The sequence below is a fragment of the Netta rufina genome (assembly GCF_964035555.1).
Source record: "Netta rufina genome assembly, chromosome: 4".
In the NCBI taxonomy this organism is placed as follows: domain Eukaryota; kingdom Metazoa; phylum Chordata; class Aves; order Anseriformes; family Anatidae; genus Netta; species Netta rufina.
Window position 1 is genome coordinate 15,524,409 of NC_140127.1, and position 23,360 is coordinate 15,547,768.

Genomic DNA, 23,360 nt, shown 5'->3' on the forward strand with positions numbered 1-23,360 from the left:
TATCAGTATCTTCTACCATCCCTGGCAGACCATATTTGCCCAAAGCTCCCCCAGGAACAGGGGCCCTGAGACATACTTCTGTCATGATGAGTGGCTCTGTGAGGCTGAGTGTACGGCTGACTCACTGTGGAGCCCAGTTCTCTCCTTTTGAGTGCAAACAGGTTTCGACACATATGCTTTCTGCTCCGTTTCTGATTTCCAGCATCCTTCCACTCACCACCACTTTTAAACCATGAAATCTGTTTGGTTCCAAGCAAGCAAAAGCACAGATTTAACAGTCTCAGCCTCCTGCTGCTGATCCCAGGTTCCCCTAGCAGAACTGCAAGTGTGAAATAAGGACACACACTTCACCCAGAAAAAAAAAAAAAAAAAAAAAAACTCTCATGTAGCTTCAGCACAGAGGAGCCAAGTTATTAATCAGAGCCTGAAATCCAAGCCTAATAAGTCACGTCGTTATGAAGCTGCTCTTGGAGCGTGAACACAACAGCAAGTAACTGCTGGAGGTCTACGCGGATCAGGCTGCTCAAAATACCTCTCCTTTCATGCACACCCATGTAATTCACAGGATATTATATACCAGCAGCTCAGAGCTAAATCAAACACCCCTCCTCAGCTGGATGCACTCAGTTCCCATTACTATATTTAAATATCAAGGTCCCTAGTTGGAAGCAAGATTTGAACACGAGCCCAATACCATGATGTTGGGACCAGTCCATTCATATGTTTCCTTACAAACAGAAGGAAAGGCTCGGCTGATTTTACTTCCATCTAACTGCTGATGTCTACACTACTCTTCCAGTGCTTACACAAACCATAAGGCAAAATGCACCACGAGGAATCTGCATTTTTATAGATGTAAATCTGGCAATACAAGTACAAACACATCTGTAAAGAATCGCTCCGATTTCAGCTAACATCTGCTTTCCTCTTCAGCTTTCAGATGGCAATGCTCTTCCCCACACGTAGTTTTGATACACTTAATATCATTATTTTCAAGTTCACTCAATGGATAACAAACCAGCAAGTAAATCCAAACAGAAAGACTCTCCCCTGAGCAAACAGACGTCGGATCAGGATTCAAAGCACAGCTCTCAGAGCTTTCATTTCAGATACCACACAGAATTCTTTTACTGAACATACTATTTTCCTGGGAAATGGCTGCCACTAGTAAAGAAGAAAGGAAATCATCTGCCATGACTAATGAACTAGGGCTCAGACCTTTTTCACCCTATCTTATTTATTCTTCAGGTTGATGAAATGTCTCTCAGAAATTTGAGCGTCCTTTAACTTCTATTTCTCCTGGCAGTTCTTTGGCTTCCATTCCTGCAGGTCACAGGTGAAATAGTTCACTTGGGCTTATCAAAAAGTCAGAGAGATATGAGAGTCAGAAGAGATAAAGGAAAGGCAGTTCTTGCCACTCGATAAGCTGTTGTTTCTTCAAGGCATGAACACGCTCACAACACAGCATCTGCCCCAACACAACAGAAACTTTACAGCAAGTTCAACATCCCTAAAATCATCCTGACAGAAAGAGACACCCGGCAGTGGGTCCTTGGGACAAGACCTACAGCTGCAGAAGACAGTCAGAATAAAAGGCTTTCCTCAAAAGCATTTGTGAGGGAAAGATAAAGCTTGCCTTAGTGAATGATGACAAAAACATTTATTTTATGGTTCACGGTTACGCAAGCTAAAGCTCCAGTAAAGCTCACACTAGAGCAATACTCTGTAGGGAGGCAGAAAGACTATAGCTCTGCTATCAGCAGGGCGTTCTGTATGTGATTGATTTCCTTTTTCTTTTCATTAACACCCATTTTGTCATAACAACCTACTGGCATCCGAGTAAAACAAGTTTTTGGCCTCAAGGTCCCTGGCTCTCCCTCCACACATTTCTTAATCTTCTAATTCCCTAACAGCTTCCTTGTGCAATCAAAATTATCTGCAGTGTCTTTGTGCCAGCCTGATCCGAAGGAGGAGACAAATGGGGGGCTGCCAAGGGAAGAAGGGAAAAAGGGCCCAGAAGCGGTAGGTATTAGGAAGAAGGGAGAAGCACTGCAGTTCTACAGACATCCGTGCACCACAATTTTGCTAAAACATTGATTGATCCTACTCATTAGATCAGTAGCATCTGCTGCCATCCGGAGAGTGGCCATCTGTGCACTCATTTCCAAAACCCCCAATCCTGACTGCAGGAGGTTAGTAGGTCACAGGCATAATCCTCCTCACCTCCTGGGATCAGTGGAGATTCAGCTCCGTGGCACGGGAGGCACTCGGAGAGCCCCTCTTTACCCATCCCTACTGTCTGCCTCTTCCCCTGCCAGCTGACCTCAGCGGCAACCTGTGCCAGTCCCTCCAGAAGGGGCTGACCTGCCTTCTTCCCAGTGCAGAAGCAAGAAGTGAAGTGAAAAGCAAATCCTCAGCTCTGCTGATGGATAAGCAGATGTCAGAGTGTGGAGTGAAAAGGGAAGGAGGAAAAGGACATAAGCTTTAAAAAAAAAAAAAAAAAAAAACAACAACAACAACAACAATAACAACAACAAAAAGACTATGGATCAGTGTTTGAGAAGGTTCCAGTAGGAACAGCTCAGTGAGGTTCACAAAAGCCAACAGAAAACACAAAGCAGGGCTTACAGAAGAAAATCCAGATGTTGGTTACATTCACATTAGTGGATCTTGCACTAAGCCTACATCAGGACTTTATAAGAACGTAAACATTATTTTCACTTTTCGCAGGGAACAAGAACTTACCAGCTCACAGCTCTATTGCCAACGTTCCCTGACCGTGCCTCATGCCCTGCTCCACCCCAACTTCGGTATGTACAGCAGCCAGAGCCCCTTCATTCGGCAAGTCTCTCTGGCAAGCAAGCTATTTGTGGATGTCTTTGGAAATACCCACTTTTCTGCTCGTGTGACTACTCCCTCGGTTGCCAGCACAACCACAACTGCATCAGCTGCAACTGGTCCCACATGCAGCAAATTTAGCCCAGCCCTTTTTCCCCTGTGCACTGAACAACCGAGCCCATATCGTCTCCTGCAGCTCTGCTTTGGGGATAACACAGGGCAGTATCACTAAGGGCATCCTACATCCCAGTTTGCCCAGAGTACACCTGCAGTTCAGCTAGCTGCTCTTTTCCTACTAGCTCCTATCCATGGAGCTGAAGCGCCACAGAGATAATTATAGCCCTGGGGCACTCCGTTTTTGCTTTAACTCCTAGGGCAGGTGGGTTGGATTCCTGGAGCCAGAGCTGCACTGCTTTGGGGAGTGTCTTTTTTCAGTGATATTATTCACCTCATCATCTTGCTAGAACTGCTTGGCCCATTAATTCCAAGCATTGTTTTGCCCTGCTGGATTTAGGAAGAGGGAATTCTTTTGGGGACGGTGGGCTAAAGCCATTTACTTATTAACAGTATGCTTCACTTCTATTAGAGAGCTTCCAAAGGGAGAGAAATTGATAGAGATGCAGGGGGGGAATTAGGCCGTCAGCCGCCCTGTATATAAAAAGGCAATAAATGGTGGAGCAGCAACCATCCTAGAATCGTTTTCAAGTCTTGCTGAGATCACAGTGCCTGCAAAACTCTTTCCTTGCCCCAAGAATATCTGCTCATATGAGGGAAGGAGACAAAAAAAAACATACTTCAGGGGATCTTGAAGACTTAGCATGCAACCGGCCTGATCAACTCATACAGCAGGGGAGGCATTTTTCTGCCTGGGGCGACATTGACTGAGCAGGGACAGCAGCAAAGATCCAACATGCAACTTTACCATCAAGTTAGTAAGAATATCAGTGAATCTCTTCTAGCTGCTTTTCCTCTTGCTACCAGTACAGCACTTGTCAACCACCAAGTCACCTCCAAGCAGCACGCATGCTACACACGCCTACAAAGTAAATATGCAGAAGCAACCTGATACCGCTGCTGAGCAGTTTGCCTGTTTATCAGGAAGACAGAGCCCCGTTTGAACAAAGCTGTGCTTTCTGGTAAAGCATGAGTCAGAAAACTCACTGTATGAAACACATGGTACGAACTGTAAGGGGAATGATGAAATAGCTACCAGGCTCAATGGACAGGTCCAGTGTTTGTGCTGTGAAGTGCTTCAAACTCTTGTTTACATATACACAGAGAGAAACCCAGAGCTTTGAGATAGCTTGTTCCCACACTGTCCGACAGATTTGCATAGAGTTTAATCCCAAAAGGGCAGCTTTAGAGTACCAACCATCACCTACGCCATTCAGCCCTTCTCAGCCACGGAAATATCTTTGGCTTAAAATCAAAATGCTTCTAAATGAGATTTTTTTTTCACATGGTAAATTCCTTAGACTTTTCTGTCCCTTAGCAGTTTCACGTGAATGCACAGAACAGAATTAGGCAAAGAATTAAGGTGGCTTAGGTAATTATAGCGGCACATGCTATCAGTTCAAGACAGAAGATTAACACAGCGAGCTTCCAGTTAAAGGAGGTCTTCCCCCTACTGTGAAAGGAATTGCTTATTTTTTACTTTGTCCATCTAAAACAATGTTTATGTGAGTAACATTCCACGTCAAACTGACAGTATACAGCTCATAGAAACTTCCCAGAGGCACTTTTTCCTCTGGAAACTGAAGAAGTTTCAAGATGAAGTTGAAGAACCACTTCAAATCCACTAAGTAGACAGCTATTCACCCTGTGGCTTCAAAGGCAGCGTCAAGTTTACACTGAATTACTTTCCTCTACATCTGGCATGGTAAATTGTGTCACCTTTGGTCAAGGGAGATTTCCAATAAAACTGCCTGGTGAAGAAAAAAGCAAAGAGCATTCTTAATCAAGAAATGCTTACGTGTAAAGCTGCAAGCAAACTTGCAGTTAATCAAGGCAGAATTGACCATTAAATCACTCATATCTTCTGCAAAATGAAGATATTTTGAAAATGATTCATCACTTTATTTTATACGTAATTTTCTCTGTTATGCCCCGATCACATTTATCAAATGCAAAGCAGTCAATTGTAACTCTTTTACCTCAAACTTGTACCAAGTAATTCAGTATTAGCCATGTGGGTTTTTATGATTTTAACTCTACTCTCAGAGGGAAGTTGCTATAGGAGACTCTTAAAAATCTTAACTTTTACTTAACCAAAAATATTTGTATCAATTCCTCAATTTGCAAAGAAAACGTAAAAGTATGGCAGGCCTGCAACATTATCAGGCTGAGAAAACCAGAAGGCAAGCTGAAATGACTCCACTTCTATATATTTACTTCATATAAATCATATTCAAATTTGTCTTGTGCTTTCAGGGCCATGGATTTTTCATGGAAGTCGATAACCTAAGCTGAACTGCTCAACAGCTCCATTATTTATATTGGCGTTATTACCGTGGCAATCTTGTGTTTTGTTTTCTAACAAAGAAACCTGTGGAGGCAGGTTTTCAGTAAAATACCTGAGGATGTGACACTGTGCCTTTAAATGCACCGGCTATATAAATAATCTGCATCAAAAGCACATTATCATTTTTCTGGAGAAGAAAATGATCGTATTTGTTGCCTTTTCTTCCACTGCAGTGGCTGCTCATCTCAGATACATCCAGAAACCTCTGAAAGCAGAATTCAGATCTGCAGAGATCATCCTGGCCTCTGCATGGGTGGAAAATTCTCTCCTGTGTGTTCATGTTATTCCAGGCCCAGGCGTTTGTGACTGCTTTGAAAGGGCACCTTACAATCCTGATTTTTTAAAAACTCTTTTACAAACTCAAGTCACTTTTCAGCATCAGTCCAACTGCATCACAACCAAAGAAACATTGAAATCCTAGAATTAAAAGATGCTTTCTGAGTCCTACATGACATACCCCTAAGTCACTTGAATAAACCTTTGTAAGGCAGCAAGCTCTACTTGATACCTCCCAGCTTTGACACAATCAAAGGTGACTAACAACATCACCAAGGGACATTACCACTATATGAAACAATCCACAAGCAAAAAACAAGCAAAGTTTGAGGGTGACATTTCAGTCTGTGTTGTGAACTTCTTCTACGGAATCGTGCAAGATGGCAAAGATAGAGCTGCTTTTGTGTGGTAAGCAGCCCTTCCTTTCCTAAGGACTCTTTAGTGGCACTTGAGGGGCTGGAGAAATGCAATGAAAAAAGCTTCAATGCTGCTGGAAATTAAGAGAAGTTACTGACTCTGTGGAAAGGAGAATGATATCAGAGGCAAGCTGCCGAGTTCAGCCAGGGAAAAATTCAGTGCACATACACTTGTGTGCACAGCAGCCTGCACAGCACCCTTGGCACTCCCCTGACTGCAGCATTTAGGATGAAAGGAAGCCCAAGAGATGGAGCTTTTATCCCCTTGGTTTTCAGCCCTGGTACAAAGCAGAAGCATGGTGGGGAGAGCTAAAGATGTCCCAGCAGAGAAAGAGAAAAAGTAAAATATGGGGAGCAGGCTTCAGAGCTTCTCTCAGGCAGGAGGCTTTTTCAAAGTAAAGGATTTGCTGGAGCTGGATGTAAAACTGCGTCTATAAAGAGTGTCAACCAGAGAGGATAACGTGGGAAATGCTGGTAGATTAAGATGAGATTTATTTTCACTCACACGAGATCCCTGACATAACTGTCCCTTTGAAGATTTTCAACACCAGGCTTTTAGGGCTCCCCAAAGACACATGGGGCAGCTGGTGGAAGGGCAATGCTCAGATGCTGTGTTGCATCCAAACAGGTGTGCCAATGTGCTGCAGGTACTAACCTAATACCTATATTTAATCAGACCTAACATACACATAGCGTAATTCAGGGACACTGCTCCTTTTCCCCAGCAAAAAAACAACTTCAGAAATGACCCTAGAGGGGAATTTGCAAATACCATACCTTCCTGGACAGGAAAATAACTAATTCCCTGCACCAGAGACACTCAGTATCTTCCTTACCAACCAGCACTGCCAAGAACGATTGCTTTCTGTTATTACACGTGGGAGTCTCATTACACACTCAAGGAGGAACACTCTGGCCTTACCTTTCATCACATGTACCCAAAACCTGAACTTTGCCAGTTAAAAAAAAAAAAAGTTAGTTCATTTCCCAGCTGTCACAAGCAAGGAATGAAAGCTTGGCAAAGACACCAGAGTTTTGCTCTATGTCAGAATGAATTATTAGCACACTTCAGTAACTACTTTAAAAAATACACTGAAAGGGGAAAAGAGGAAAACATAATACATTGGGGGTGCAGGAAAGAAACAGTGAACATCCTTGGCAGTGATAAAAAGCTGCACTGTTTGCTTACCCTGAAAGACTGAACAAAAAGCAGCTGCCTGCTCCTCTCAGCTCCCCCAGTGCATCTCCTCTGACTGGCACCCACTCTCACCACAGAGGGCCTTCGGCTGCACAACAAAGGCAAAGCAAGACCACCCTGCCCGTTAGCACCATTCTGTGAGTTAAGTCCAATTTCAGCCACACAGACACCTAAATGAGGTGGATGTGAGGTGTAAGGGAAGCACAAAGTGTTTGAAACAAACATAGGTGTTTATAAGAAGCTCTCATATGATCAGCTTAGGCAGAAGTCTAGTTAAAAAAAAAAAAAAAGTTCAATCAAGAGGTGTTGCAAAAAAGGCAATTGTTTTAATTAACTGGCTGTGCAAAACCCTCTATTCTTGCCAAGAAAACAAGAAAGTCTTTGCTTAGGGTGACAGTTCAAATCTAGACACAGCCTCATATCACCATGTACCTTCATCCCATAAAAGTGCTTCAGTGAGAGCTGCAAGAATTTGCAATTAGCAGAATAGAGCCAAAGACACTGGATAAAACACCATCCAGAAAATCCCCCACTGACAAGGGCTGGAGTAATTAGTGAGGGGAAAGGGGTCGTGTTTAGCTGCTGCTTGAAGTACCCTCCTCCTACAAATGTCTCTTCTCTGTCACTCCCACACCTACAAGAAGTCTTTCCATAGGCCAATCAACCAAAATTTCAAGTACCCCCTCTCGCCCCCCCGTCTTTCCTCCAGATTTTTTGAGGTCACAGCCTCTTCCCTGAACCCAGCCATAAACACAAAAATATCCTTCTTGAAACCTAATGCTTTGTAACCCCTGCAGTGAAAAGCAAGAGAGCTTCCTGACCTTACCACTCGCTGCTATTAACCGCAGAACGAGCCAAGCTGCCAGGGATGAAAGGGGTCCTGCCTTAGAGGAGTCCAACCCACTGAAAGCAGGTCCCTAACAAAACACTCAGCCCCAGAAAGTGGCCGTCTTCCTCCTGCACAGCCAGATGTGCCATGAAGGTAACGGGAGGTCTCTCTCTGCATTATGCAATCTCTCCTTTGCGTTGTCAGAGCGGCCACGAGGGCTGTGTCAGCATGCGGTGCGGTGCCCAGCTGCTAGCTCTGCACTTAGCGGGCACAGCTGACCTCCTCACCTGCTCCTCTCCCACAGCCTGCCTTCCCCTGAGCACCTTCCCATACCCTTCAGCGCTGACTTGGCCAGCTGCACCCAAACAGCCACTCTGATGGGCCCCCAGCTACACAGCGGGCATGTTTGCAATTGAAGCAGTAATTATTTCTGTGTTTACCTCTGCAGTTGTGCTACGTGTGACCTGAATACACTACTCGCAGCATTAGAGATCTGAGGAGCAGCAGAAGGGCATGCTTCAACTCCACCACTTTGGACAAATCCAGTAGCTTTTCAAGACCAAAACTCTAAAGGCCCTCAGATACCCACACATTTAAGGGAATGTCTCCCACCTGATCTTCCCTATGTAAAATATCCATATCAAAAATTAAGATACTTGGCCATCCTCGCTGGTATTTTTCAAAGACTCTCAACACTAATCTATCTTTGCTCTGACTGTAGTCAGCTGAAGCTAAAAGCTTTTGAAAAATCCCACCCCTTGTCTTAAAGAGCCAGGAAATAAATTGGATTGCTGAAAAATCCAACCACATTAATGGGAAGAGGACTCTTGGCACACCCTTGGACTGTGCTGCATCTGCTCTGCTAAGTAGGTACATTTATTTCAATCCTGTAGCTGTCTCCTGCTATTTATAACTGCTGGTTTAATGAACTTGCAGGGTAGACACCAAGCCTGAGCCTTCCTAAATTGATGTTTAAATATCCCTATTGAATTAATTCTATCTCATTATGAATGGACTGCTCCACAGTTGGACTGGCAACTTCCACTCCTCAATGGTAATCAACTGGGATGTCCTTCACAACTCAGGATCTTCACCCGCAAGGCAAGCACTCTGAGTTGGGGAGCAACACCAGAAATTTAGTTTATTATAAACCGTACTGCACTTAAAGAAAAGACAAAAAGATCACAGATATATATACAAAGAAATACAATTAAACAGCCACCCCACACTCAAGTGTAAGACAAATGGGAACAAGCCCAGAAGTGTCCAAGATGTGTATATTAACAAGCGGTCTCTGGCTCAGGCTGCAGGCAGGTTTACGTGCAGAACAGGCCTGCTATGTTGCCCTGAAATTGCTCTGTCACTTCAGTAACACTGCACACAACTTGTTCTCCATTTTGTGTCTAAGTGCTCCTGAAGAGGCAATTTTGTGCTGGAAAGTTGTGAGGCTTGCTCCTTTTAAGGAGAGGCCTACAATAGAAAGCCTGGAAAACCCCTCCAGAAGGTATTACTGATGTCTCCAATTGCTTTTTCCATGAGTGGTTTCAAATAAACCCTCGTCTCTGTCTCAGAGGCAGTGCCAGGGACAGAGCCTGCTGCACAGTCCCCACTTGCTCACGGCAAGTGCTTGCTGGATGTGAAGGCTCACTTGTCCCCAGGAGAGAGTCCTGGTCCCTGCAGGCTGAGCACAGAGTGTTTCACAGCACTGTCCTCAGCACGCTGCTCTGAATATTTCACCTCCTGCATTTACAAGAGACAGATTTGCATACTTCAGTGTCCCACTTAAGACAGTCAATGTGAAATGTCATTTCAGGCTGCGTGTGGGCAACTTGTTTAGAAGAACAGGCATTGAACAAAGGGGCAGAAAGACCTCAAAACCTGATGGTTCTCAAGCAGTGTAAAGCATAAGAAAAATAAAGAAGCTTGGCCTCCACAGATCCCTGCCTAGAACCTTGTCAGAGGTACTGCACTGGAAAGACAGACAGCTCCAAGTGTCTATATGCATACATAGAGCACCACTCGTATCTAGGCACCTACACCCAGCAGAAGACCTGAAGAACCTGAAAGGGCCAAAAAAGTATTCATTAAGCAACAAGCAAAATAAAAAGTAAAGGAAATTAAGGATACTAATGACAACAACTTCAGCGTGCTCCACAGCAGCCAGAACCAATAGACAAACTGTTGTACTTGGATTAAAAATGAAAAAGCCTCCACTTAAACAAATCAGCATGGTGAATTCATGCTACAAGATTGCTCACCACAAAATCTTTTATGTCCCTAAGGCATCTCGATAAACCAAGAAGAGATTAACCAGCTTTCAGATAAGGTGCCAGCTGATGTTACAGGATCTGTCAGGTTCAGACAACCCATTTTAGATAATTACAGTTCTTTCTCCATGTAAAACATCCTACCGAGAACTACTTAAATGCAGGTATTTGGTGGCAAAGTCTTACACACGTACCCAAAACTTACAGCAAGCTTCAGGAAAGCCAGATTCTCTGGAGTTCCAGCTTCCATACCACAGGTTACACACAACTTTTGAAAGAAAGCTGCCTTTTAAATAAGAATCGGTAAGAGCTGCATATTAAACCATAGCCTGGGATGATGCTCGACCATCATTACAACAGTGGCTGCCTGCATAACAAATCTGATATACCCAGACCAAACCTCACCTTCGCTGTGAGAGATGCACTCCATCCAGAATGGCAGCACAAGCCTCAAATAGTACCTTAATGAAATGACTCTGCTGCAGTTTTCTCCTTCAGCGAAACTCCTCCTAACCCACATCTGAGGGCTCAAGAGTGATTTTTTTTTTTTTTTTTTTTTTTTTACTGAAACCTTCAAGAACTACTGGTGGTGGGTGGAAGAGGAATTTCTCTCAGCAAACTGCAAACCCTTACAAACCTTTGATGGGATGACATAGCATCCCTTCCCTCTCTCTTGCTATACGGGTCCTCTGGAAACCACTCCTACAGACAGATCCAGATTTTCAGCCTCTCTCCCCTGTTTCTGTGTCCTGTAAACAGAACCATAGTCACACCCTTCAACGGGTTAAGAAAATCTTCAGTATGCCTAGCCCGCATGTGACCATATGCAGAACAGCTGCAACCAACAGGGTAAGATGAAAGATGGCCTCAACTCACAGCTACTTAGCCCTCTTAAGGTTTTCCAGAATTTATATTTTGCAGTTATATTTATCCACCTGCCATGTTTTGACTCCTCCCAAAAGCAGATTCTACTGTTTTCGAGGATGCAAGTCCTAAGAAAATACTATTACATAAAGCAGTTTATCAGTTTCACAGGTGCCTCGTTACTGCTTGTTGCTTTTGGGCCCACGTACCTTGCGGAATCCACTGCCAATGCTAGGTATCACAAACATTCCTCAAGTCTGGCACTGAATGGGGTTGAGCACCCTGTAATGCCCATTTCCCGTAAACTACAAGCACTACATTTCTTTTCCTTGCAACTTTTTTTTTTTCTTTTTTTGCAATGCAAGTCATAACTCTAGTTAACCTCCTCAAAACAGGGTTTGAGGATGAATATTGCCATTTAGCTTTAAAATCAGTCTGAACAATAGAGAATTTTCAATCTTTTGCTACTTATGTTGCTGGTATCATTTTTGTGATTATTTTATGTAAAATGCCTTAGGGCTTGAAATGAGATGTACTATTGCAAGTTATTACTTTACAGCTTATAATACCAGTCCTTCACTACAGGTGAAATTCCCCAAAATATTTTGGAAATAGATGGGTGCTTTTATAGCTTGAGCTTCTTGCTCTCCGTTGGTTTGGAATCTCCTTTGCCTACAAAAGCGCTTTTACCCTAGCCACTGAATTCAGAGCCGTGAATGCACGCTGATGGTTTCTTAGATGCCAGAAACCATCAGCCATGAAGAGATAAACTAAACAAAGATGAGAAATTTCCATTCTGCCAAAGCATCACACATTTTCTACTTCTGTTTCTGCCGTATCGCTCACATCAGCCTAACTCTGTACCACATATGCCAAGCGTTGTTGTTCAAAACACAACATCAGAGTCTGAAAACACAGATTTGGATCTTTATTAACATGTACCTTCTACACCTGCTGTGTGTCTAAGGGGCACAGGGCTGGGCCAGGCCCAGGACAATCTAAGCAAGCTCTGCACAAGTGCAGGCATCTCTGCAGAGAAGCTCATGCTGCTGCGTACACAGACACGGTGCTACATGCTGCCTGCTGCTATAGTGCTTACTGAGAGACACGCTTTCATTGGGTTTGAGCCACCTCAAACAAGTATCACGGAGGTGAGCCAAATAAACTTGGAGAGCAACCAGACAATGAGAAGAAACCCCTTCCCAGATCCAGCAGAGATGCATTTCCTCATGAGAAAATCTCCACATGTCTGTAGTAAAGAATGAGGAAGAGGGAAATGGGTTCAGATCACAGCCTGTCCTGAAACAGCAGCATCTATCTGCTTTTCTTGTTCCTCTCGTCTCATCCCTTGCAAGTAAAGCAAACTACACCATCTGCTTCATATCGAGATAAGCAATCAGCTGAGCTGAGAAGGCAGAATCAGGCCTGACACCTCTACATATGCCTGCATGTAGAAGCTGACAAGCTTCTTGTGGCTTTGCACTTCGACTCTTTTCTCTGTCCAGCTGAATCTTCCCTTCACCCCACCAAGTGGGTTAACCAGGCCTGGCAGATTGGATTGTGCCTAAAACCCTAGCAGGTCAATACTGCAGCCATTAGCATTACAAGATCACTTAACTTTTTCCCTGAAAACCCTGTATCACCCAAACTCTCTCAATACACTATCCTGCTCTTTCTGCAGGTTGGGTATTCTAGAAACAATTCAATGTTCTGACAACATAAATCTTTATGTCTTTTCTAACTCTCAAGCGTGTTTTAGGCAGACAAAAAGAAGGCACTTAAAGCCTGCTTAAGGTAATGAAAATCCAAATAACAATACAAATTTTTCCCCAAAGTTCTTGCATGCCAGCTTCCTGGATGGTACAAAAGAACCACTGCTAGGAAGTGTTTCCTTCTTACTGGTCACAAGTGGAAGGAAGCCAGGGCAAGGCCAGTTAAAGCAGGTACTTTTAGAAACAGGGTGCTAGTACATCTGGAGCAGGGAGCTGTAATAGTCTGCGGTTAAAGGAAGCCACATTTCAGCTAGCACCAGTGTCAGCAGTCCTGCCTGAGAACAAGGGTGTGAACAACAATTTCTCTCCGAGTGCAGAGACAGCCCCTGCAGGCCTGGAATATGCTGAAAGGGCTCTGGAGAGGGATCATTGCCTTAATGCCTCCTCCTCCGTGTATCAGAGAATATCCCTGTCTGGACTTTTGAAGCAGGCATCTTTCCTAAGCAGTAATTTACTTTAGATAAAACATATCTCTACGGGTTCAGTTTCCCTAACTCTCTCCAGATGGGAGAGCTGAGGATTGTTTATAAACTCACAGAATTTAGCTTGTTTGACTAACTGGACACAGATTTTATTAAAAAAAAAAAAAAAAAAAAAAAAAAAAAAGTATTGACACTTCCAGACTGCACCAATTTCCAAATACTGAAGTGCAGCTAGACCGGTTTTGAACTGGAACAAAATGTTTATAGGCAAGTTTGCATTTATGGACTGTTTACTTGCTTCTCTGTATCCACAGACATGTTTCATCAGGTTCGTTTGCTGTGGTACAAGCAGCTTGACCTGGTGATGCAAATCCAGATTCGGTCAAAATCTGATTGCAGATTTTTCACCAAAGGAGCTGAGGCATCACCTTTGTTCAGGTAAGATATCTGAGTTTAGGCTTCACAGTTGTTAGGGACAGATCAAGAAATAAAACTGGTGTATCAAATTGAAACTGGCTTAAGCTTTCTGCTCAGTAAAAACAAAGCTCTCAGTATAGATAAAACAACTTCATTATTTCAGATTTTGTTAATGACTCTTTCTATGATTGTCCTTATATTTGAAGATAAAATAAACTAAGAAGCACATACAAGCTGAACTGACAGTGTCTAATGCTTGGCCAAGCAAACAACTACAAAAATCAACAAAGAGAAAGAGCTATATACATTATTGTACATTATTGTTTTTATAGACTTAGACACATTGTACATTTCTCCAAGAAGTCTGTGTTTCCTTAATTTAAAAGCAGGGTTTGCTTGCTTTAAACTATGGTTGAGAAGAAAAAAAAAAAAAAAATATAACATATAAATCCAACATCTTCCAATTCTAAGGAAAAGATTCAAATACCTTCCTGCTCAGTGCCCTTATTTCACCAGCAACTACAAAAATAGCACTTTTATTATTATTTTTTATCTTGTTATGCTGACATAACCACCCCCCTACCCCCCTCTGAAGCCTTTCTGAAGATGTGTCTTACACATTATATTTGCTGCTGAGTATTCTTTGAGCCTGTGTCTGAGAGGTCCCAGAAACCTGCAGGAATCCGATGCCATTTTTAGTGGTTAGCACAGCCAATAACGGCTAGTGCCGGTTACATCCAGCCACCGTGCAAAGCAGCGTTATGCAAAGGTCATTAACACAGCTGTCCCAGCAGCCCTTAATCCTGCAAACTGCAACACCCTCTGCCCTTCTATTCTTGGGTCCCTTCGTGAGGCAGACGCTGAACTGTTTAAGATGCCACAGTGGTGCAAGACTTCTGCTTTCTCTAGTGTCCAGCACAGATTTTTCTACTCTTCTGATGACACCAAAACATTGTGTACCCCCATGAAGGTTCAGCAAGTCCCTGCACAGCTGGCCTACCTCTAACCAGGGTAGTCCCCTTTATAACCATGCACCAGTGTAAAACGACCTAAGGCACGTTAGATTTCTAAACTCTCTAAAAAGTTTAGACTCTCTAAAGTCAGCTCTAGCTGTCTCCAAACTTTGTGTTTCCCTTCTTGCTCAGTTTCTGCTGTTTTTCCCCTTCAGAGAAGAAACACAAAATTCAACACTCCCTCCTTCCTGGCCAGAATGTAGCCACCTTTTCTCTCTCTCTGCAAACTCATACACCTAATTCCCTCAGACTTCTTCCATCTGTCCCACTCTTCTAAGCCACAGGGTTGAGTCCGAAAAGATACTTCATCGTATGTCACATACACTCATCTGACAGCTGTCTCAAATACATGCAAGGTATTTCATTCCAGTGATCTTCTAACTCCACAGAATTTCCCTTCAGAATTCCTCAATTCTTTGTTCCTAATGTTCTCAGGTGTCTTTTGAAAATGAACTTTAGCCACACGGCCTTAACTCAATTACAATGAACAAAGATACAAAAAGTTACGGTTCTACTGAGATTTCTTGCCATGATTGGCAAGAATGCCATTCTTGCCAGTAATGAAAATCAGATTAATTTGGTGAGGCATGCTTTTCTATTCCTGAAGAGAACTGCTCTTCTCTTGGACATACTTTCCATGACAGAGTGAACAGAGCAGCCGTATACATGGTGCACAGCAGCCATCCACACCCTCAAAAAGCCTTCATCCAAGTTCCAGCAAGGGCCACCAAAAGCTGACACAACCTGAATTTCCATCAACTATCTCAACTCAGCAACTGCCTAAGCAACAGAAACCTAAATGGAAATAGACATTTATAAATGAAAGGAAATGTCAAAAGCAGAACAGCACAGATTTCTGAAGGAGGCCTGGTGTTACTGCAGATGCAGAAGAAGAGAAGGGAGGGCTGGTAGCCAGCAAAAAAGAGCATAGGAAACTAGTAATTCAGGTCAGTTATGAAGATAGTAGTTTCAGAAGGCAAAAAACCTGGGATGATGAGGCAACACGTAATTCAACGTTTGGAAATACAAGACAGTCATCTGAACTACTCCTATCCTTTACAGTGTTCTAAATTAACTGTGCCAGCTCGTAAAAAGATCTGGCCACCAGTGTGCAACAGCAAGTCACTGCAAGAACCTGGTAATATATATGGACACATGAGATGGTGAACAAGGCAGAAAGAGTTACAAATGATGCAAGTACTAACACCATTGCATGGGACACCTGGAATATTGTGTGGGATTTAAGTGATCCTATTCCAAAAACAGGCAGTGCATAGAGGTCAGGCTAGAAAAGACGATGGGGGAAATTCTTAGGCAGAGAGATGACAAGACTGCGTGTGTTCACATGCTGAAGAAGAACAGACAAGAACAGACTGAATTGTGACAGTAACAGAGGAAAAAATACTGTTAACCCTTTCTGAAATGAAAGGAACCAGAAACAATGATTAGCAAAACAAAAGGCAGCAAATCAAAATCTGATGGAAGAAACAGGTTTTCAACCATGGGTATAATTAGCCCACAGAAATGATTTCCCTAGGACACCAATACAACCAGAACCCCAAAAGGTATCTTTTTCAGATTTGGTCACTGGCACACCAAAAAAAAGAACAGAGATGTACCTATAAAAATTAAATCGTTAATACCTAGCGTTCTTGAAGACAAATATCTATTTCACTGTAAAACCAATTACTGGTTTCTGAGTGCTGACAAGAAAACTTCCTCGGAACAACTAGGGAACTACAGCTACAAAGAGCAAATGGTCTCAGTGACTTGCTTTTCTTTTCAGTAATCATTCTCTGAAGTATCTACACCAGTGAGAATAACAGGCCCTGGGCTAAAAACATGACTGATCTGATCCCATATTACTGTCTTTACATGCAGTAACTATGCAGCAGCACAATTTCAAAACAAATAACTCCTGCGTTTCTTCAAAGATCAGGTCTTACGACCCCTGCTTACTCCTCTCTCCCTCTAGCTCAGAAAGCATTTTCTCTCTTACAAGCAGGTTGTTTACTGAAACTCCAACTACTTGGAATTAGCCTCAAGAATTTGAGCTATACCGTCCTGAGCTGTTCCTCTACATTCAAACCTTGTTGGCATGATCTATTCTAACAGGCTGTCACTGTCTCCCTCCCACTTCTATTTAAGCAGATATCCTCTAAAATACAAAACAAGTTTCTGGCTAACAGAGAAGACAGCAAGAAGACAGAAACAGACCTCATCTGCTTATCAAAAAATTAGATATTCATCCCCTACAGATATTCAAACATACAGTCATGTTACTTTTTATTCTCCTTTTTCTCTACAGAACTTTAAACTGATCAATCACCAAAGTTAAGAAAGACTTGTTAGCATCATAAGTTATTAATACAATGAAGTCAAATCCCAAGGGGATTTGTTTCTTAGAGCCTGCTGCTTCTTATCAACCTGCTCCTATGAGGTTGTTTCGAGATGAAACCAGGGGGTGCTTGAACCACAGTTTTCATCCTGAGAGCCAGGGCAGAAGCTGCAATCGATCTGTCCAGGCACATACTCAGTCTTTGTGTTTCCTTGCTATCTCCTTACACACAGTGTCAACTTGCTTTTAAAATTTTGGCCTGTTACTGACTGGCATTAGCTCAGTAGCAAACTCAGGTGATACAGAGGGATGAAATGTCCTCTCCGGCCTTTTCCAAGCCACAGAAACCATTCAACAGCAACTGATTTAGACTATTCTGACCCTGCAACATGAGAGGACTGTTTTTCTTGATCCACTTTCCTCCTTTGCGATCAGATCAGGAGCAAATCACTAGACAACAGACCATTGTAGTGAGTGACAACCAACACCAACACTTACTGAGTGGTTTGAGGATGCTGCTGCTTGTCTCGTCAGCATTTTCTACGTCTGATTTGTCGGAGTAGTTCTCAGAAATTTTCTCCTTTTCTTTCTTTTCTTTGTGCCCAGGTCTTCTTCTATGACGCCGCCTTCTCCTGTAGCTCTTCGGCACATGGACCCCAATGTAAATAGTGTGATGACCTAAGAACAGAAGCACAGCAAATATTAACTTTGACTGCATACAGTTTGTGCACAACTGATAGGTACAGTTCACACTGAGTTTCATTCAAATAGGTGAGTGAAACATTTATCATTGCTGGCCTAACATTAAATAATAGTGTGTTTCCTGGCTCCAAAGGTGAGCTAAGAGCTCTTGAACAACCATTTGAAAAGTATTTTTTGTACAATCATTTCTGAGAGTACATTCCAGTGCAGACTTGCTGATAATTATTCAGTCCTTGTGACTCATTTAAAAATAAAAATAAAAACCACAGAAGGCCATCAAACTAATTTTGCAATACAAAATACAATCATCTTCAAAAACATTCCACATTATTTTTTCCCATTTGTTTTACTAAATACATTGGCTGGACTACGCACTCACTTTTGCAAACTGATCCAGCTTAATTGAAGGGCACAGAGCAACAAAATTTATATCACTTGACTAGTCCACTGAGTAACAAGTATCAAAGTACCACTAGGATACTTTAATACAGCAGTGAGGAAGGAGTACCAAGATAAGTTACTGCAAATTTCTAAGTACCTGATGCTTTCCAAAATAAGAATTAAGTGGCAAATTCTGTATGCACACCATGAGCACAAGTTATGCCTTTTCCCTTTCATATAGGCTTTTCTTTCAAAACTAAAGCCCTTAAACTACATCTACCAATTGTTATTTCTTTTTGATGAGTTTGATTACAAATGCTTTATTTTCAGGGTTTTTCGCACTTCTACCAGCTTGGAATAAATATCTTTCCTTGTATGTACAGAAAACATTTACAAGTCTTTTTCTGTTCCTAGATAATTCAGCTATCTTAGTTTAAGCTTCAAAAACAGCTGCTTCAGATTTAGCTCTTGAATGATAGCTATCTTTGATGTTTTGGACAAAATTTGGTTTCCCCACTCATTTTTCAGCCCAGTGCAGCTAAACACACATGCTGTATTACTGAAGTACATTTCTCTGAGTGAAGGAGCCCCAAATACACATGAGAACAAGTGTATTTATTTGCATATTCACTCAGCTACTTTTGCTCATACCCACAAACAGCAGTTTCTGCCAAGCTACCCCTCTGCAGAGTCACTGTCTCAGCACCTCACATACATCTATTCTTAGCGTACACTTACACCTCCCATGAATGCATGGCTGTTAAAACCCCATGCAACTGTACCTGATCACATATTCCAGAGAAGGCAGAGGGTACAGCCTTGGGAGAGTTCAAATCCTTCCTGCTGCACTGCCCCAGCCCAACTCATTTGGTGGGCAGCTCCCCGCGAGGAAGGGAGAATGGAGTTAAGCAAGTAAGGAAAGTCAGGCTTCACTTGATAAAGCAGTCATGCACTTGGGAAAGTTAGGGAGAAGAGTGGCCCTTGCTATCTACCCATCTCCGCTGATTCTCCCTCATTACCGAGCACGCATTGCTCTTTGGTATCATCTACAAGCTGCACCTATTACTGTTGTTTGCTTTTCAGCAGCATCACTTGGTTTCAGATTAACCACCTATTTGCAACACACAGGAAATTGCTTTGGAAATGCCAGCACAACAGTAAAGGCAGAGACAGCAGCTACCAGTTAACTTCACTGCTAAACACGTGTGTGTAAATACTCATTAGGTCAAATCCAGTCTTTGAGACTGAGCAACTGAAAATCTCATCACAAAATCCCCAATTTCCATAAAAAATAATTTTTCAATGAAGAACAGCCTTTCAAAATATTCCTCTCTAATGAGACACCTTGTCTGAGGACACCAAGAGATGGAGATGGATCACCACATCTGTGGTGAAGGGTGGCAAGGCAGCCCACAGAGCTGTATGTGGGACACGAGCCTGTGAAATCCCTTCTCAAAAGCATACAGTGCAGGCATAACGGCATACGTGTCTGTGTTTATGTATGTATAAAATATTAAATAAATAAAGACTGTGGGGATGTTGATTAAAACTCAGAATTTGCCATGGAAAAACCGACACTGATCTGGAAATGAAGATTTCCACAGGGACAGCTGAGACACTTCCTGCTCAACTGCTGTAACCAGCTCTGTGTGTGAGGTGTGTTTGTGCTTTTCTGGTACTCCCACCTTTCCTTGCTGGATTGATCTGTGAGATATCTTCTCAGACTCCACGTCTGCCATTTCATATTCCACATATTCTTGAGGCCAGCTGCAAAGTTTGGAGACTTTCCCTTTCCCTGCACATGAATTTTCTTGCTGAAACAATCTGAGGTCTTTTAAAAGACTGCTTGACCAGTGTTGCCCTTCCTGATAGCAACTTGAAAAGAGCTAACAGCATTGCTCAGGGACTTTGCAAGGAATGGAATAACGAGCTGTATGCAAAGACAGGGACAGAAGCTTATGAAAATAGCTCATGCCCTATGCATATTACACTGTCTCATCCCCATCTACACACATATTTCACAGCCCAGTAAGACTATTTAGGCATACAGACCTCTAACAGTAGCTCCTTTGGAAAGCAAGCACAGGAGAAATGAGAAATTAAGTGCAAACTGTTGAGTCACTGAAGTACAGAAAAACATCTGAAAAAGGGCTTTTAAAAAACTGCATTCTTAATTCTTAGAGATTAATAAGATTAGGAAAAAAAAACTTCCCCAATTTGACTACTTAAAGAAACAGACTCATCCCCAGACTGGCAGTAAATGTGATACATTTCGGCTCCAAAGTAATTTGTTAGGAGGGATTTGCAATAGAAAGCAGAGGCTTACAAAGAAGTTCCCTGCCCACCCACAGCCATAATTGGGCTGCAAGTGCTGGCGATGGCCCTGAAAGCTATCACATCATCGTTCTGGTGCCTCATGTGCTATGGCAAGCTGTAGTTTCTGTACTGGCTGCAACTATGCAGAAGACCACACTAAATTAATAAAACAGATATACAAATACCTAGAGTATTAGTGACACAAAGATATCAACTAACAGATATGAAGTGTTAGTGAAAGCCTCTCAAAGTTACTTTTTAGCCAGTACTGCCTAGGCGAGGGTATCAAAAGGGTCACTGCAGAAACTCCACTAGTGCCTGCAGTGTAAAAGCCAACAAGTTCACTGCTACGTGTGCATCGCCCGATGCTCCAGGCTGCTAACAGCTTGTACAACCACCCAGCACGGTACCAGCCACCAATAATTTGTCATCTCAGGGAACAGGAAAAAAAAAAAAAAAAAAAAAAAAAAAGAAACTGAAAGCCAGGGTTGAGCAAGGTCCAAAACTCAGGCAGCACAACAGTGGCAGAAGGAAAGGGACCCTTATCTGCTGCCTCCAACCCAGCAACCCAGTGTGCCAGCATCACAATCTTTCAGAAAGGGGCACAAACCTTTGAGGGCCCTGGGCAGGGGCAGAGGCACAAAGCCAACATTGGGATACCTACAGCGAGACCTTGCAGGTTAGCACCTGAAGACACCATTTAGCTCTGGCACATCAAGCAAAACCTGGAAAGCTATTCCAGCAACTGGAAACATCAGCTGTAACATGGCAGATGGCATAAATGCTGCATAGAGAGAGAGAAGGGGGAATTTTATCTGAGCACAAGCAGCAGTTGTAAGGTAGGGGTGGCCCCTGGGACAAACGAGGCACCGGTAGCTGCTCCCAAGGAATTCTTACCAAATCGCATCCAAAAGCCAGATGCAAAAGGATGGAGCGATTCCAGCTATTTGTATTTAGACAAGGTCCTCTTTTGAATCACTAATTCTGTGGTCAGCTTGATAATACAAATACATCATAGTAAGCCTGTAGTCTTAATGCTTTAATATGCTGCCAACAGAACCGGACAATCTCTTTAATCTTTTGATCACGTGTGCACAGTGCAGATTTTGGTGATATGAAACTAAGTTGTATACATGCGGGCAAATATCTGCATTACTTCGCTGCTTTTCCCTGTTCTGCATGGGAGACACTTACTTAATGCAGCTTTTTGTCCTTCTCCCTGCCTCCCCCTTTTTAAATTTTTGATTTTTTTTCTCTCCCAGCACATTCAGGGTGGCCAAGCAAGAAGTTTTCCTTTTCTGAGTACTTGAAGTAAGTGCTTGGCATCTGTTTACATTGTTGTGAACACTGAGATAAACTTCTAGGCTCCCTTCCCAAAGTGCCTGGAAGGAAACAATTGACACATATCCTCAATGCACGGGGTTTCTGAGACATTTCCTACTCACTGGGCTAACAGAGCTTTCCCATGAGAACCATTTACTACAAGTGGCAATGCCTGATAAATCTAACATGACACACATGCACCTCACTACTGTCCTGCAGCCTGGAGGAGGACAGGAGGAGCGGAGCTGAGTGGCAAACTTCTGATAATCCAGGTCCCACCGAGCCACAGGTTTCTCTCATGCACCCAATGGAGGCCATTTGCAAGTTTCCTCCTATAGACCCTGCTGCATTCACAACCTCTTCCTCCCTCCCTCCCCACTCTCCCCCAGGAAAATGACTGGTCTCTGTGTGCACCTCATTAATTTCAGAACTGTTTTGGTTGACCAGAGGCACGAATTTCACAATGCTATAAAATCTCACGGGTAAGATGCCCAGCAAGACCTGCAGGTGAAAAGCAGCCTGCATTTTCTCTTCCAAAGCACAGCAATGGATCACAGCTTCCTCATGCTTACTCCTGCTGTAGCTAAAATTTTCAAAGTTAAATTTTCTTTGCATGAAGATAAACTTTACTGTGTGCCAAATTTGGAGCAAAATTGGCTCATCTCGTTATTAATAGAGCAAGAAGCAGTCATCATCAGAGAGGTATTTTTCCCCTAGAAAATTTTTGGTTGAAACCACTTCTGCTTCATTAAGAGCTACTGAAGAAAGCAGCTTGTGATTCAGAGTCCAGATTTAGAGGACGGGCACACGAGTCCCCCTGAATCAGTTTTATTGGTGAAAACCCACTCACACACTGCCAAATTTAAGTTTTGTAAAATGCAGAATTCCATCCCTGCCTGCAAGGATATCTATTCATCTCTGTCCTCGCCAAGCATGGTCTTGTTGAAGTACTGGGAGTGAAACTGCCTGGATCTCAAGTCATGCACAGCACACAAGCTCAGCACACATGGAAGAAAGCAGCTCCAAGACACCCTGCTCCAAAGGGTCAGGTCCCTCAAGCATGCTGCTACAATGCGACACCATGCTCTCTAGTCCTTTTCTGAGTTCTTCCATTTAAGGGAAACTGGAGATTAAAGAAATGGAAAAATAGGAGAGGAAAAAAAATGTACTGAAAAATAAAAAGTGAGAAATCTGCAGGCTTGAAGTTTTCTGACCTCGTAAAGTCATGAGTCATGAGTCACTTGCATGCCTTTACATTGCTAAACTTGTGTGTGAGCACGGCCTCAGGACCCACTGCCTGCACAACCCCAGCCTCCATCCAAGTATTTGCTCCTCATTGCCCACTGAGGCTCGCTCAAAGCCTCACAGGGGTTTCTCAGTGCAGTAAGGCAGGCCCTGTACATGCGTAAGAAACAGAGCAGGTTCCCATGGGTCTGTACCAGTAACGCTGCCTGGTGGCTTTTGCAG

The 23,360-nt window shown here is 43.0% G+C and overlaps 1 protein-coding gene across 6 annotated transcripts in view; it reads right to left on the bottom strand.

The window, feature by feature from the left end:
- The window catches only part of SLC4A4 (solute carrier family 4 member 4), a 193,865-nt gene that overhangs the window by 136,177 nt on the left and 34,328 nt on the right, over positions 1-23,360 (bottom strand). For all 6 annotated transcript variants that reach the window (XR_014618371.1, XR_014618372.1, XM_084286256.1 and 3 more), the window contains one exon: positions 17,670-17,849. Coding sequence is in view for 4 of the 6 variants with exons in the window: in XM_084286256.1 (XP_084142382.1) it covers positions 17,670-17,849 (180 nt within the window). In the remaining 2 variants the exon portion in view is untranslated. The remainder of the gene's footprint in view (positions 1-17,669; positions 17,850-23,360) is intronic.